General features: G+C 38.9%; 1 protein-coding gene across 1 annotated transcript; it reads right to left on the bottom strand.

The window, feature by feature from the left end:
• Positions 1–7,230: 7,230 nt before the first annotated feature.
• On the bottom strand, positions 7,231–12,000 carry LOC105936235 (cyclin-dependent kinase 5 activator 1; the record flags this gene model as incomplete). Its single annotated transcript, XM_036139572.1, is given in 1 exon segment — positions 7,231–12,000. A coding segment is annotated over 1 exon segment (873 nt). The 3' UTR covers positions 7,231–10,971.
• Between the last annotated feature and the right edge of the window lie 4,710 nt (positions 12,001–16,710).

Below are 16,710 nucleotides of genomic sequence, written 5' to 3'. Positions count from 1 at the left end.
TGATAGATGACTCAACACCTTTGCACATTATTCCGAATGTAGATTTATTCAAACGGTTATTATATCTCGACAAATATCCTGGAACTACACGCTAAACACACAACGAGCAGATGTCTGCATTTCCTGCGGTGGATGAAAAAGAAGACAGCCCGTGGGCTTTGAGTTGCATTGTATGAAATATCACAGCCAGTGAGTCATTCACAGAAAGGAGTCATAAAGACAGCAAATTTAGAGAAACACACCTACACTGTGCAGAAATAGACTTAAGTAAGAAGGTGGGAGAAACGGAGAGAAAAGAGAAGACAGAGTGGTAAGAGGGGGAGGTAAGAAATCAGAGTATGATCGGGAACACTTTTCTCCCTTTCTGATCTTGGAAAGCACAAACCGCTCAATGCCTTAAAGTGGGGTAATCTTGTTAAAAGCATTTGAGAGCTGTCTGCATCAGTACAAGATGTATTAACACTAATAGCCACATAAAGATTGATGATCAGTGTCAGTTTTAATCACCAAGAAGCTTCAAATAACAAGGAATTTGACCTTGGTTCCACTTCGCTCTAAATAAAGACATCCATCCATCCATTTTCTAACACGTCTATCCCTTTTCGGGGTCGCGAGGGATGCTGGTGCCTATCTCAAGCAGTCAATGCACTGCAAAAACTGACCTAAAAATAAGTAAAATGTTCTCAAAATTTGTATTTTTGTCCTAGATTTGAGCAGGTAAATAATATTATCTGCCAATGGAATGAGTATTTTGACCCCTAAAATAAGATAATTAGACATCCTGCACTTGAAATAAGATGATGGAAATGAGTTGTTCCTATTTTAAGTGCAAAAATCTTTTACCATTGGCAGATCATCTCATTTACCTGCTCAGATCAAGGACAGATGCACTAATTTTAAGAAAATTTTACTTATTTTTAGTTCCGTTTTTGCAGCGAGGGGGAGAGGCAGGGTACACCCTGGACAGGTCGCCAGTCTGTCGCAGTGAATTAAACTCATTCTGTGTAAAACAATTCACTGATAGGAAACGTGACAAAGCAGTGTTACATGAGAGCTCAGACAATGAAAAGTGCTCCAAATGATTTAATGAATGATGCAAATTACTTGGGAATAAAAGGAACAATGAAGTGATTAAAAACACTCAACGACAGCTTTTCTTTGCCGGACCTCCTGCTATACAACAGAGACTGAGTGGCTCTCACTGTATCTCAGCACTGACGTAATCGAGTTAAAGAGATTAGTAGGGTGGTTACGTAGTAGTAGGATAACGGAGCAGACATAGCCCTGCAGAGACTTAAATGAGTTCAGGTGAACCTGGCTGTTTTGTTTTTCTTTTAAAACAAAAGAAAGTGACAGACAGAAAGAGAAACTTCCTTTATAATGCACAGAAAAGGCTAATCTAATCAAAGAAGGGATTACATTTGCATAACGCTATCCGTTAACCTAATCAAGCACAGTAACATTTCTGATGATCTTTTCCCTCGTCTGTCTCCACCATTAGCCATGACTGATGGTGTCTTCTTTCTGAAAGCCTCTGACTGTCCTTTTAATCTTATTATTGTGTTCTCTCTCACTTCAGCTGTCAGGAGCACAACAAGCTAAATATTGGAGGTTCAAACAGGGCACACCTCCTTGTTTTTATCATGTGGCCCAGAGGTAGGAATACAAGTCGAGTAGTCCTAATTTATTCCTTAACCAGAAATATATTTATTACATTTTACTGAACAATTAAAGGCATTAATTCAATTCAATAAAATTTTATTTATATAGCGCCAATTCATGAAACATGTCATCTCAAGTCAAAATCAATCATATTATACAAAAATTGGTCAAAAATGTCCTATATAAGGGAACCAGTTGATTGCATCAAAGTCCCGACAAGCAGCATTCACTCCTGAAGAAGCGTAGAGCCACAGGGAGAGTCGTCTGCATTGTCCATGGCTTTGCAGCCATCCCTCATACTGAGCAAGCATGAAGCGACAGTGGGAAGAAAAACTCCCCATTAACGGGAAGGAAATTTCTCCAGCAGAACCGGGCTCAGTATGAACGGTCATCTGCCTCGACCTACTGGGGGTTACAGAAGACAGAGCAGAGACACAACAAGAGAGATAAAGAAGCACAGAAGCACACATTGATCCAGTAATCTGTTCTACATTAGATTGTAATAGCGGGTGATATGTCTTTCCTGGATAATTATTATTAAAGGTATAATGGATGATTTTACTGGAAATGTAGTAAGAAATGCACAAGTTCTTTTCTAACAACTGAAAGTGTAAGACCATCTTACCTGCTCTTCTGCTACTCAGGGGGATCGCGTGAAAAAAAATCTTCCAAATACAATCTGGTCATTACTTTCTTCTGTGGCCTTCCTCTTCTCCTCATAAACTTGCAAGAGTGTTTGCTTCTTGCGACTCTCAGCCATTTTCAAAGTCTACGGTGAGAGCAGCGGAGCTACAATGCATGGCTAACACCGTTAGTTCACTGGATACGCAAAAAATGGCACAGCCAGCAAACGGAAACTAACAAGGAACATGGATGCACACTGGTGTTCCATGTCGCAATGGTTGGCATGTGGGACAACCAATACATAAGACGGTCCCCTCAGAACTCGAAGCCAAAAAAGATCGTCCACCACACCTTTAAAGTTGATAGTAAAGATCCACGTGTCCAAATATGTGAACAGAACAGAAGAAAACTCTAATTTCAACAGAACAACAAGACTTTCTAAGCTTCTAGAGGTTCCTATTCTACCTTGAGTTTCAACATTTGGATGGGCCTCTAGCTAAACATCTATGATAGAGTTTGAGGGCAACTATGTTGGATGAAAATATAGCAAATACTAGATGGTATTAAAATAAAGAGAAAACTACTCATTTCTGTAATATAGTAAGGGAAAATAGATCGGGAAATCCAGTAAATTACTAAAGTATGTCCATAACCGGTCACACGGATGGATGCCCCTGCTGTCAACTTTGTTCAAACACTCAACTTGTTAAAAACACTCCTTTTCTTAAAATATTATACATAATTGCAACATGTAGGCTGAGGGATCTCTGACCTCTCTGTGTAAAATGTTTGTACAACATCTAGAGTCTTTAGTCATCTCTTCTGCTCTTTTCTCTCTAGCCCACCTCACGTGTTTTCTATAGAATTTAATTTTGTGGACTGAAATAGCCATGAAAAAGAAATCATTTTGCGTCTGTTGAAACATTTCTGCGCTGATTTAACCATAAGGTTATAGTAATCATGCTGCATTTTTTATTTTTTTTCATAACGTCATGTGCCTTTGGAGGAGAAACAGGCCCACGGCATCCCAGATCCTCCGTTTTACTGTTGTGAGGCGTTTTTCATTTTCAATATGTGTTTCATGTTGGGCATGCATGGAAGGTTTGCTGTGGAGCAGCTCAATCCCAGTCTCATCACAGCGATCGTGATTGGATTTTAAAAATACTTCAGCGTAAGATTAGGTACTGCAATGAAAAAGCAATTTATTTCAAGACTTCAGACTTAATTGCGAGAGAGAGAGTCAGTAAATAGATCTTTCCTCAAAGCTTTCCCAACAACTGCATGTCATTGGCAAAACACTATTTCAACAAGAGAGGTGGCTGGCACTGCACACAAGTACCCCTTAGTCAGTATTTAAGTTCATAGTCACATTAATAATTACCGGAAGCGTAAATGTGAGGCTGCTCAGAAACTGCAGGGAGGCTGAACATAGAGGAGGCAGGGGCATACCTGCAGTGACAGAGTGTGCGTGTCCTCTATTGATGACAGCAGTGTGTGTGTGTGTGTGTGTGTGTGTGTGTGTGTGTGTGTGTGTGTGTGTGTGTGTGTGTGTGTGTGTGTGTGTGTGTGTGTGTGTGTGTGTGTGTGTGAGAGCTGTGCAGAGGTGCAGCCCACACTCGGCCATGGAAAGCTCACTTTCCCCAGTTCTCGTTCATTCACCCTCCCTGTTACTATAGAGACTCGCTGGAGCGAAATGCAGAGAGCAGGCTGGCAGCCAGATATGTGGTAGACCTGGGCTGAATCTTAATAGCAAAGGGAAAGCTCACAACACGGCTCTGCGTTCAAAGCCCTCATGTCGGTTACATAATGCTGATGCATTCAATCAGCCTGTTTCCCCCGAACTTCGCAGCTCAACAGTCTAAAGACAAGCACATTTTCAGTGTGATCTATGTGGATTTCATACAACATGGAACTAAAAATAAGTAATGTTTTCTTAAAATGAGTGTATCTATTCTTGATTTGAGCAGGTAAATAAGATTACCTGCCAATGGAATAAGATTTTTGCACTTAAAATAGGAAGAACTGATCTCCATCGTCTTATTTCAGGTGCAGTTTATCTAATTATCTTACTTTAGGGGTAAAAATACTCACTCCACTGGCAGATAATCTTATTTACCTGCTCAAATCAAGGACAAAAACCCAAATTTTAAGAACATTTTACTTATTTTTAGGTCTGTTTTTGCAGTGCATTATAGACATGCAAAATGTGTCCCTGATGTAAAAGTTATTTTAAGTGGAAAGGTGCAATATGTAAAAGCCTCTATGTTGGATGCATATTATCAACTTCCCCTGCAAAAGGGGTCGAATGCTGCCTTCTTATTCTCATCTTCTAGCCTTAATTTACTTCTTTAGGATGTTTAAACCTCTCTACGTCTAACTACCCGTCTCCTCTTGCTTATTTTGGGTCACGCTGTCTTATTCCCCCCCACTTTCTGCCTGCATTTCTCGGCTTTCGCTCCCTAAATAGACACCATGTGTCCCTGCAAGACGTGAGAGAGAGAGAGGGGGGGGGAGAGAGAGAGAGAGAGAGAGAGAGAGAGAGAGAGAGAGAGAGAGAGAGAGAGAGAGAGAGAGAGAGAGAGAGAGAGAATACAGACAGTTCTGAGACTGCAGCAGAATCTGACCAATCACAGGAAGGGAACTCTCCAGCCCACGTGGCTTATTCATAAAAAACAAAAAAACAAAAACAAGAGGATAATCTTATCAATGCAGCTCTACTCTTTCAACTTGCCAACGTATACCTGATCTGTACTAAATAAGGCTGGAGAACATTTATTATATAAAGTTTCAGACAAACTAAAAGGATATGTAGTTACATAAATAACCTTCTTCTCCCTCTCATGCAGCGTATAAACCAGAACAGATATAATATGAGAGCTGGTCAAAAGCTGAGCGCACAAAGACTCATTTTTAAGAGTTTATAATTCACCTACTTGCTACTGGGTCTTCTGTGTTCCCATTTCATTATGGAGCAGCGAGGACAAAGGCAGGACACCAAAAATAACCTGTATATGTGCCAGAAAACTAAGATGTCCTCAATCTGATGAAAAAGCATTCAACAGTAGCTTTTTCTGGGACGTGAGCCTTACTTTAGCCTAGATTTGTGTCTCTAGCTGTTGCTCACTCTTACCCGTACAAAATGATTAAACAAAACGTTCCATGTAATAATAGTAACGCTATAAGTTTTAGTTTCATGGCAACAGTAAAGTCTCATGAGTTTCAGTCTCTTGGCAACCTATGCCAACACATACGTAGCACATCCTGGGAAAAATATTCGTCATGGACTTTTATTCTATTGCATAACTGTGTCTCCTGGGTTCATTCTGAATAAAGGATTACTGAGTGTTAGAAGTAGATAAGAAGGTGTCCCTGTTAATTACTGCTGACGAACGCAAAGGCACTGTTCCGGTAAGACGTTTGCACACTCATTCATGGGCATGAATTATAACTTTGTGGCTTTTAAATCACATGTTTGAACTGTTAATATGCCAAAGGGGAAACATTACACATCAAACAGCTTTACCAGATTAAAAACAGCAGCATTGGACTCACAAGCTAGAATTTATTATGGACTTTCTCTAATTGACACATGATCAAAGTCATGCATACAGGCTCAAATGTACATACAAGGATCCTCTGCTAATTTGTTTTGAATATCCCCTTGTAAGCGGCACCATTTTGTAGCCATCAACAGGCTTCTGGTATAAATATGGCTGGCCAATTTGACCTCTCTTCTAGACAGAATCGTTCTTTAAAATTGGTTGGTTTGCTGGTTAGCCGTGACCTTCTGAACAAACTCCGTAACTTTTGATTAGGGTTGTGGTCACGGCTAGTCCAGACGCTTAATGTTAGTCAACTTTATAAGGCTGAGGTTGGGATCCTTGGTGAACCTCAATATATCCTTAATCACACTAAAACTAGTTTTAATGTGACTTCCGGGACCTATTTCTGACATCCAGTTATATCCAAGTTCCAATGGTCTGAAACTGTCACCCTCAGATAACAAGAAAACTGTCAGATTGTTCAAGAACAGAAAAAGAAGCACTAAAGTGAAACTCAAGTCTATCTTTGACAGGAAAGTGTTGGGACACTCATTGAAGGGTGCTGCTGTAGAAAGGAGTTCATGATTCTAGAGCAACTTCAAGCTGAACTATGATTCACAGCTAATCCCATGGGCGAGACAAATGTCTTCTGGAGAAAAGTTTTACGGTCCAATTGGGACAAAATTGAGCTCATAGGCCACAAAAACAAAAATTATTTTAGGAGGAATCAAGGTAAAGCTTTCAAATGAATGAACCCTGTATTAACTGTTAAGCATAGTTATGACAACACTGTTTTGCTGCCACTGCATGAGTTGCTTTACTGTACGAAGTGGATGCATAATTAGGGAAACCTACCTCCAAGGCCTTCAAATTCACCTCAAATAAACAGCCTGATGGCCGAATTCCGAAAACAAATAGGTGCAGCGAAAGAACAATGATATCAGGCACATCCAAACTAGACTTTCTGTTAAGACAACCATCCAAATATTAACTCAGAATTATGACAGAAGCTTGCTGATGGTTTCAAAAACTGAGTGTTCTAGGTGCAGCTTGATCAAAGAACTTCAACTCAATATTAGTGGAGGATTATGCACATATTTGAGCCTATATGTAAGTATAATTGTTACCCTATGTAAATGAGAGAAAATCCACAAAAAGCTGAAGTTTTGCACCTAATTTTTGTTGTCAAAAACATTCTAAACAAATGTTGCATTATTCTGTCTCAAAAAAATAACCCCTCAACTAAAATTTATATGATTTCCATCCCCAAGGAGTATGCACACATACTTCTTTCCTGAATTGTTTAAATATGCAGAGTGAAAGCATTTGTGCACAATTCAGGATTGGTTACATAACGTTTTGGGTAATACACAGAACAAAATAATTCAAGAGAGACAGGAGATCCTGCATAAATTTGAATTTATTTTACTATGGTCACCTCAAACAAGTACTGTTATGACCTTTTATTAACACACACAAGAGTGAATGCATATGTGGAGTAACAGCACAGACAAAAAACACCTAAATATCAATTTCCACATGACATTTAGGGAAAACGATGGACCGTACAAAAGATTTCATTCACAGCGGATCATCCTAAAGCGAGAGCTGGTGCCGATGAATGCAAACTTAATGGCAAAGCGTTCCAGTCCCTGCAAGGAAACACATGTACGTCCTCATCGCTGTGCAAAACATGAAATTTGTCCACATCTGTGCAAAATAGCAGCATTGTTATTTACTTTCCAAGCAAACAATTCATAAAATATAATAATTGTCTTTCAGGTTAACCATAGGTGGACCATGTTTGGGTTCAGAGTCCAAGTTGGATTGTGTTTAGTTTATAAATACTACTGTAACACATGCGCAAATGGGAGATAATCTTTATATTTGTGACAGTTTTCTCACATTAAATAATTGTACTTTGAGTAATTCTGAATAAACTAATCTGAAGTCAACAAACTGAGGCTCACATTTGCAGAACAGAGTATAAATATAAGTTGTTTATAAGCCTGTGTTTGTTTCAGTGATGCTCAAACTAACCTCAACCATCATCAAAACTGGCATTAAAAACATGTTGAAGAGATGGGATATTTACATGTAAACCAGAATGTTTCAGGCCATTTTCCACTTGGCACAAGATTTAAAACAAAGCAAATGAAAAATAAACAAAAAACTACATTCCACTCAGTCTTCAGTTAAACTAAAAGCAGTACATCTATTGTTCAGCTTAAGCCAACAATATTTTGTTGTACAGTTACAATATAAGGGAATGAAGTATGAATTACAAAAACAAGATCTTGTTGTGACATTTCTGGTGATTTTTGTCACACAGAGAATCTAAAAACAACCTTATACCAACAGATATTAAAATAGCATAGAATGAACTTTTTTTTCCCCAGCAGATGATTTTTTTTTAAACATTGAGACAAACTTTGTTGATAGAAAGCATTGGTTAACACCAGGCATGGGCTGGTTAGTGGTATCTAGAGGTCAGAAAAAGCCACTGTTTCAAAACTGCCAAAGTTTTATGATTTAAAGTACTTTCAATGAGATATCAGAGAAAATGCCAAAGTGATCAGTTTTTTCCAGTTGTATTGATACCCTGTCTCCTACCTGTTGCTGCTCATTGCTGGTTTGCTGGCTCAAAAAAGTTGCAACACTTTTCCTTTGTATGAAACACAAATAATTTTTTTTTTTTTGGATTAACTCTAATGTAAAAATACAACTGACAAGCTACAGTAGCATGTCTGTTAAGCAGCTGATGGTAGGTTGGCCATCTGAGCAGATAGCCTGACTAATAAAAGAGAATATCGGCATGCTATTTTTAGTTCCTCTAGAAAGAGGGAAATAGCAAAATTATATAATGTTCTTTTCTATACGCACTTCAAGACTGCTAAACATAACATGTCTTTTTTCCATTTATTTGGTCATAATCAACATAACGGCAAATAAAGGTCATATATAACATTGATATAACTGTTTGTAAACTAAATTCTTTAATACTTTAGCGGTAGAGGGAAGAATGGCTGCCTCTATGTTTTAAAATAGAAGCAGTTAGGTTATATAATTTTGCTTGAACTGTAATACATTATTTTCAAGTTATTATACCAGAAGGACCTCATACCGGCCCATGCCTAGATGAAACTGCTGATGCTCAAAGAGGAATATTTACAATCACTGTTCAGTGTGATTTGCCCTTTCAGATACATTCTGTATCTGTTCCATGTTCAACAGCTTATCTGTCAGCTGACTGAGATGCTAAAAAAGCACAATAGACTACCTCTACTTACTTACTTACAAGGCTTAGGCTTATGTGCTCAAAGTGTTCTGGGCTGACTGTGGCACTCATAAGCCATGCTCGGTTCAGTTGGGAGAAAAGAAGACAAACAAAAAAAACAACAAAAAAAAAAAACGGCTGAACAGGTCAGCACCTTGGACAGCTCAGCGCCCTGATTTGACTGAAAGATCTATTCTGGCACAGGCTTGGACCTCGCCACACAACATTCACTCAGTTACTCAGAATATAGGCTAATTTTGTACAAATTGGGGAACTGAGAGTCTCTTAGAACGGAGCATTTAACAATAAAGTTGATTTCTAGGACACGACAAAATAAGAGACAAAGTACAACCAGCATGCATGTTTTAAACTCCTTACAGTAGAACCTAAAGACCATATTGAAGTTGTGTAACATCATGAGCCCAGACACGAGAAGCCATCAGCACTGCAGTAAACATTTTGCAGTCACCTTTTTTTACATTCATCTTTAAAAATACGCCGGTGTGCAGCTCAGTTCACCCGTCAAGAATCAAAAGTGCCAAAATCAAAAAAATAAATATTATGTCAGATAAATATTTGTACATCCAGTTGGTTAAATAAAACTACAATTAAATAAATAAAACATAGGGGGATAAAAATGTGCCAGTGATTAAACATACAAATTAATAAATATGTTAATCATGAATGAAAACTGTAATATGTTGCCTGTGAAATTCACAAATAATTATTTGAGAATGTATTCATTTATTTTGTATTTTCCGTACTACAGCCAATTGTCGAATAATGTAAACAGGATATATGGCAACACAATTAAATAAATAAACACCTGTATAATTGTGTATGTCTTTGATTCAAATGTTATACTTTTTTCTAGATTTAATTATTTGATTAAATAGTTTCAAAATTGCCAAAACAACATTTTTGGTAACTCATTGCATTTATTAGATGTAACAAGAGTTACATCTGTTTGCTCTTTATAGAAGCAAACAGTTGCCAAAAGCAGAAAAGAGCTGCATTACACCAAAACATGAAAACTTTTGCTTTTCTAACAACATTTGTTCTTACTCTTGGAAATTTGCAATTTTTTCCTAATTTCTAGCAATATTTTAAAAATATAAAAATGTGAAAGGTTTTTGGTAATTACATAACAAACGGCAAATTCCTGATATATTGTTTAAACAAAAAACATATTGTAACAACTTGAAAAATCAAGTTTTAATGTGAAGACCATATTGTTAGAACCTATTTGGGACTTTAAGAAAATAACCACCAGGGACCCAGAGGATTTGGAGGTCCCAAAATAGATTGTTTCAAATGGAGGTTTTTATGGATAAAGGTTTTTGCAAACAATGTGTTTTATAATTTCCAAGAGCACTAATAACTCCATATGACAGTGAGTGTTTGAATTTGTTGAAGTATTGTGCATATAACACTCAGCTATTTAAAAAGGATTCAAACACATGCTCCACTTCCCCTCAATTTTTTGGTGTATTTTAGTTACTAAGTTGAATCACCATTTATACAGTCCTGGTATAGTTACCACAACATTTGGGATGTTTTTTTTTTCTGTATGGATAAAGACAACTCTAAAAATGATATCTCTAAGAAACCTTTTTGAAAATAATAATTGTGAGGGAAAGTAAATTTTTCATACAAACAAGCCCTAAAAATCTTGAAGCTGTAGTTTACTTAAGTATTGATCTATGTAAATTTGAAAGCCTAAAATAAATTTGTGGATAGAGTACCAAAACTGGCACTGGCCCCCCCACCTCTTGGTCTTTATACATATATGTGTATGTTTGTGATGTGTATATGATTATTATTATTTTTTAAATTCTGGCACTTTTGGCCTTCCATAGCCCCAGGTCAACGGTCCAAGCTGGACTCGCTGGCGTCTCGCTGGTTCTTCAGGTCCTGGAAGACCTCGGTAAAAAAGTGCGGGTCCGCGTTCAGCTGGAGCATCTTGGAGCTCAGCCGGTCGATGATGCGAAGGGACGTCTCCCAGAAAACGTCCTTGTTGGACTCGATGATGAAGGGCTTGAGCGGGTAGGAGATCTCGTTGCCCATGTAGGAGTATGCAAGGTAGAGGCAGGTCTGGAAGGTGCCCTGCAGCTCGGCCGCGCTGCTCACGCTCTCCGTGATGGCGTCCTGGCACAGCAGGTACACAAACACCACGTTGGCTGGCGTGATGAAGCCGATGTCCTGCCAGCCCTGGATCAGAAGAGTCCGGTCGATGTTTCGGAACCAGAGGACCACGTCGCCACCGTTTAACTCTTTCAGTTTGTAACACCTGCGGCACAAGTAATCCCCCAAACAGCGAAGCAGCTCCCCGGTTGATGCCTGAATAACAATCCGTCTGGGCGACAGCAGAGATATGTTGCTGGGTTGTTTCTGAACCGTGGACAGCCTCCCGTTCTGGACCATGCTGTCGTTGTTCTGCGTGGGGACCGTGGGGACCGGGACTGGGATGGGCGCCTTTGGCTTCTTCTCCTCGGCTTGGTGCGTCTTCCTGTTGTTCTCGCTGTTGAGGTGGGCCCCCTGGATGGACGGCAGCGGGTTCGGGTTGACTTTCTTTGCGCTCTTCTTGGCCGAATTGGCCACCAGCTTCTTCCAGGACAGAGACACGAACATTGAGTGCCGCTTGAGGCTCTTGTCGTTTTTTAATCCATCTGCCGCAGCCTCAGTGTCCATTACAGATGCCTTCTTGGAGGCAGGAGATATGGAGAGGACGGTGCCCATGTTTGCGCAGGGGAGAGCTGCCGTGGTTTGGATGCTGCGGCAGAATCTTCCGCAGAGTGAGAGGTGGCGAACAGCAGTCACGACAGCGACCAAAACTCCATCTATAGACGTTTATTTACCAGCCGGCGTTGGTAGAGATAGGAGCAAATCTCCCCCGAGAAGTGAAAAAATAAAATAAAAATAGTCCAACTGATGCGTTCGTTGCGTTTCGGCTGGAAAACGCTGCGACACAGACCCGGTGCGTCTGTAAGCATCTACCAAGATTAGTCACTATGCGTAAATCCTTCACTTTAACGAAACAGCCGAGCAGGCGTTGATTGACAGCCCGGCTGGCCAATAGGAAAGCCAACCACCGGCTCACTGATTAGGGGCGTTGTTCTTCGGTATCAGCTGCCATTCATAGATTTAACAGGCCTGAGTAGGTCAAAGTGCTGTAGTCCTCACTCAGGCGGGTTAATTTGGATCACAGGTTCTAATTAAATGAGGGCTATTTTCCTCTAACCTCCTTTAAACCAACACTGGCGAATGGAATGAATAAATATGTGCGTCGCAATGAATCAGAGTATCATTAACCTCTCAAAATTGGTAATTTTTTCAGTCAATTTCTGCCATGGACCCCTGCAATTACACTAAGCCCTTTAAGAAAATATTGTTTCTGGATGGTTACAGAAACTTTACAAGTTGCTGTAGTTTGTCCTGATTTCTGCAGTTTTGCTATTTAAGATTCATATAATATTTGGTTGTGTTTCAGCTTGAATGTTGGGAACCTAGAAAACCAGACAGATGGAGTATGTGGTTCAGTAAAAGTGTGGAGTTGACTTTTAATGCGAAGATGACTAACATTCATGAGGGTCGGTATGTGTCCTGCCGTTTTCTTATTTAGTTTCTATGATGGAAAAGAATAAAGAATCATCTTTGTATTTTCCGTTTTTAAAAATACTCCTCACCATCCCCCTCAAGCAAAGATTTTTCAAAAGACACTGACAAGATGATATTATTTTTCCATTTAATCAGTAAGTAAATGAGGCTGAAAAGTGGAAGGTACAACGTCAGGCCCTGGAAGACTTTCACTGATGTCTGAATGATGATGGGAAATTGTTATGGGGACAATGACTGGTCAACCTGAAATAAAAATAGATATTCATGGACATTCAGTGTTTGGATTGGTGTAATCTTTTTTAGAAAGGTAACATATAATCATATTATTTCTACCTTCAACAAGTGACCCTATAGAGTTTGAAGATTTATTATTAACATGAACAAACTGGAATCTGTCAGACAGATAAGATTTAAACGGGCATAATGCTTTTCCCTTAATCCCTACAGTATGTTCAAGCCTTTCTAAGAGAATATTATGATCAACTGTATCAGATGTAGCACTGAGATCTAACAGGACAAGTACAGATCACGCCATGAGAATATCATTAGTGACCTTCACCAGAGCTGTTTCAGTGCTATGATGAGCTCTGAAGCCTGACTGAAACTCTTCAAATAGGTCATTATTTTGTAAATGTTTACATAGTTGATTAGCAACTACTCTTCTTCTACTCAAGAGTTTTAGACCTATATCTAATCTTCTTTTAGGAAAAGAAGATTAGATATAGATCTGTAATTTATTAAGTCATCTTGGTCAAGAGATGGTTTCTTAAGTAAAGGTTTAATAATAGCTACTTTAAAAGTGTCATGAGCTGTCCCTCTGATGTACTCATTCCTGATCCAGTCCATCCTCGTCACTCCCAAAGAAAACCTCAACTTCTTCATCTCTGCTACCTCCAGCTTTGCCTCCATTCTCTTCCTCTGTGCCACTGTCTCCAAGTCATACGACATCGCTGGTCTCACCACCGTCTTTCTCCTTTCATTCTCGCTGATACTCTTATCATACAACACACCTGACACTTTTCTCCTCCAGTTATAATCTGCTTCTACACATTACTTCATTCCTCTTCCAAACCCACCGTTACTCTGGACTGTTGACCGTAAATCTTCCACATTATTTACCTCTGCTCCATTTGGCTCCCTCTCATTCACACACAGGTATTTTTGTCTCGCTATGGCTAACCTTTACTCCTCTCTACTCCAGGGCAAACATCCATCTTTCTAGATTTTCCTCCGCCTCTTTCCTGCTCTCACTGCAGATCACAATGTCATCTGCAAACATTACAGTCCACAGAGATTCCTCTTCCAACCTTGAACTCCTCTGTCACACCTCACCACTGTCCTGAATTTCTCATACTTGTCCGACACTCCTCTAACATGCTTCTCTGCTATTGCAGATTCCACATTCAATCCCACACCTACTGTTTTGACACCCTGGCGTGTGCTTTCTCTAGATCTACAAAAAAAAAACAACATACTGCTGCTCACAGATACTCACCTCCGACGTCAATGTACTCTGTCCTACAGCTTCATTGAATGGGTCATCCACTTCTTTCCTCTGTAGTTCCTCTGTAGTTGCCACAGCTCTGCACATCTCCCATGTTTTTGAAAATTGGTACCAACACATTTCTCCTCCATGTTTCAGGCAACTTCTCAGTCTCTCAGAGCTCGTTGAACAGCCTAGTCAAAAGCTCCGCTGTTGTCTCTCCAAGATACTTCCATACCTCCGCTGGTATAGCATCCAGAGCAACTGCCTTTTCACTGTACAACAAAACAAAATTTTGGTGGCGTGCAACTGTAGTAATGATGTAAAAATAACAAAAACATAAATAACACCACCTTAGATTGAAACAACACAGAAAACATCACACATGTACATGGACTTTATGGAGTGTAGGCAGTGTTCAGGTAGAGGCTACAATTATTGCACATCATTATAGCAGATTCTGTTCATCAGGATGGGATGAAGGGTGGAGGGTTGCTCCAGCTCCAGGTTGTGAATGTGACAGCTTGAGTCTCTCTGTGTTTGTTTGTTTGTGTGTATTTAGACTCGGCATACGCACAGTCCATGTCCGGGAGCTCAGCTGCCACAATCTTCTGCCATGATTCTTTCATTTATTATGAGAGGTTTCCAGCAAATGATCAGACGGCTTCTCAAGATGAATGGGAATCCTTGATAATATATTATTTTGCCTTGAAAAGATGGACGCCAACAAGAAGGTAATCAATTTCCTACAAAGCCTGCTTGGTTGTGTGTCTGTTTGCTGTTTGTGTTTTGACTCAGTATTATGTGCACACATTCGTTTAAATCAGCCTTCACATCAAGACGTTATGCCACTGGTGGTATATGGTAGTAAACAATTTTACCACAGAATTTAAACCTGATTAGCTCAGCCACAGAGAAGATACTAAAAAGATCTGCTCTTTGACAGCCTCTTCTGACTCAGATATCCATTTGGAAGGCAGGATCGAGCTGCTGTGCCACCTCTGCTGTGGAGAACTTTCAACCATTTGTAGTTGGATTAAAAGAATTCAAACCATACTTTGCAAAGGTGAAGGTCTGACAATAATTAAAGGGAGCAGTGTGCCCAAACTGTAAACTGCTTCCTGTTTCTGACAGGCGTGTTTGATCATGATGCAGGTGTTTGATCAGAGATCAGATGGTGATCAAAAGCAACTCTTTGATCACAAATCAAACAGACAGCAAACAGGATGCAGTGCTAGAATAAATCTCACTGAATTAAAGAAGAAGCTTTCAGCTTTTGTCACTCTGCTGAACATCTCTGCAAAGGAAGTGATGAGCAGCAGGGGAATTGATCATTCACAGGCCATGGGCTCTGGTAAATCTCAACTGTACACCTATCCACAGAAAAGGCCTAAATCACACCCACACCACAGATTAGATAATGATCTTATTTATAATTGGAAAGGTTTATGAAAAACTAAGTCAGTTCCAAAATTCTGGAACCTATAGGCGGTGAAGTGCTTTCTTTAAAAAAAAAAAAAGAAAATCAGATTTAACCCTTGCTGTTACATGTTTTACACACATTCTCATGTTTTATAAAGGCATCATCATCTTTAGCTTTTGTGCTTCTTTCATCAACTGAAAAATAACACAGGAGAATAAGGAGTAAGGAGAATAAAAAAATTCTTTATGGAAACTATACATTTAGATTTGAGATTTGTGTTCCTGTCCACTCCGAATATCCGGATTTAAAATATAGAATATTTCTCATCTTCTCGCTTTATTTGCAACAAAGTGACGTTGAAATTTCTCCATCCTCTTTTGTGAGTCCTATGCTTTAAAAATACAAAATCTCTCTTATCCAACAAAGGTGTTTGTTTTTGATAGGAAATGATGCAATATTCTCTCAATAATAAACATAAAAAGAGTTTCAATTTTGAAAAATATATACATGTATTGCCAGTTTGCTTTTCTTTTTAAATAAAAGCATTTAGGTTACATTATATATTTTCATTTAAAATACATTTGTATAGGTGGTGTGAAAAAGTGGTATTCTTATGAATCACACTAAGCTTATCATACATTGGAGGTTTAATACTGGCCCACGCCTGTCAGACGATAAAGGAAAAGTAGCTGAGGTGGCCAACACGTTTCAGACATCCTTTTCAATCAACGTATATTTATAATTCGATTACAACTAAATTATAACTATATAAATTATATGAATAAAATAAAAATCACATGAATAAATATAATAAGAAAACCAAAGAGATAAAATGCAGACACACCCTTCCTGTGCCATTCATCTTACAACACTTGTTGTAAGATGAATGGCGCAGTATTAACCTCACACACTAAAAAATCCCTCTTAGTCTAAAAATTCAGCACCATACTCAAAACTTTAAATCTAATCTTATACAAGACAAATCTGCCGACATAAGGACTAAAATATGTTTATATTTAATATGTTTATATATAAAATGTTTATATTTCAGTGTATAAATTAAAGGTTATACAATGTTTTC

Source organism: Fundulus heteroclitus, chromosome 7 (assembly GCF_011125445.2).
Source record: "Fundulus heteroclitus isolate FHET01 chromosome 7, MU-UCD_Fhet_4.1, whole genome shotgun sequence".
NCBI lineage: Eukaryota > Metazoa > Chordata > Actinopteri > Cyprinodontiformes > Fundulidae > Fundulus > Fundulus heteroclitus.
Note: the sequence above shows the minus strand (reverse complement) of the source record. Positions and strands in the feature narration are given on the sequence as shown.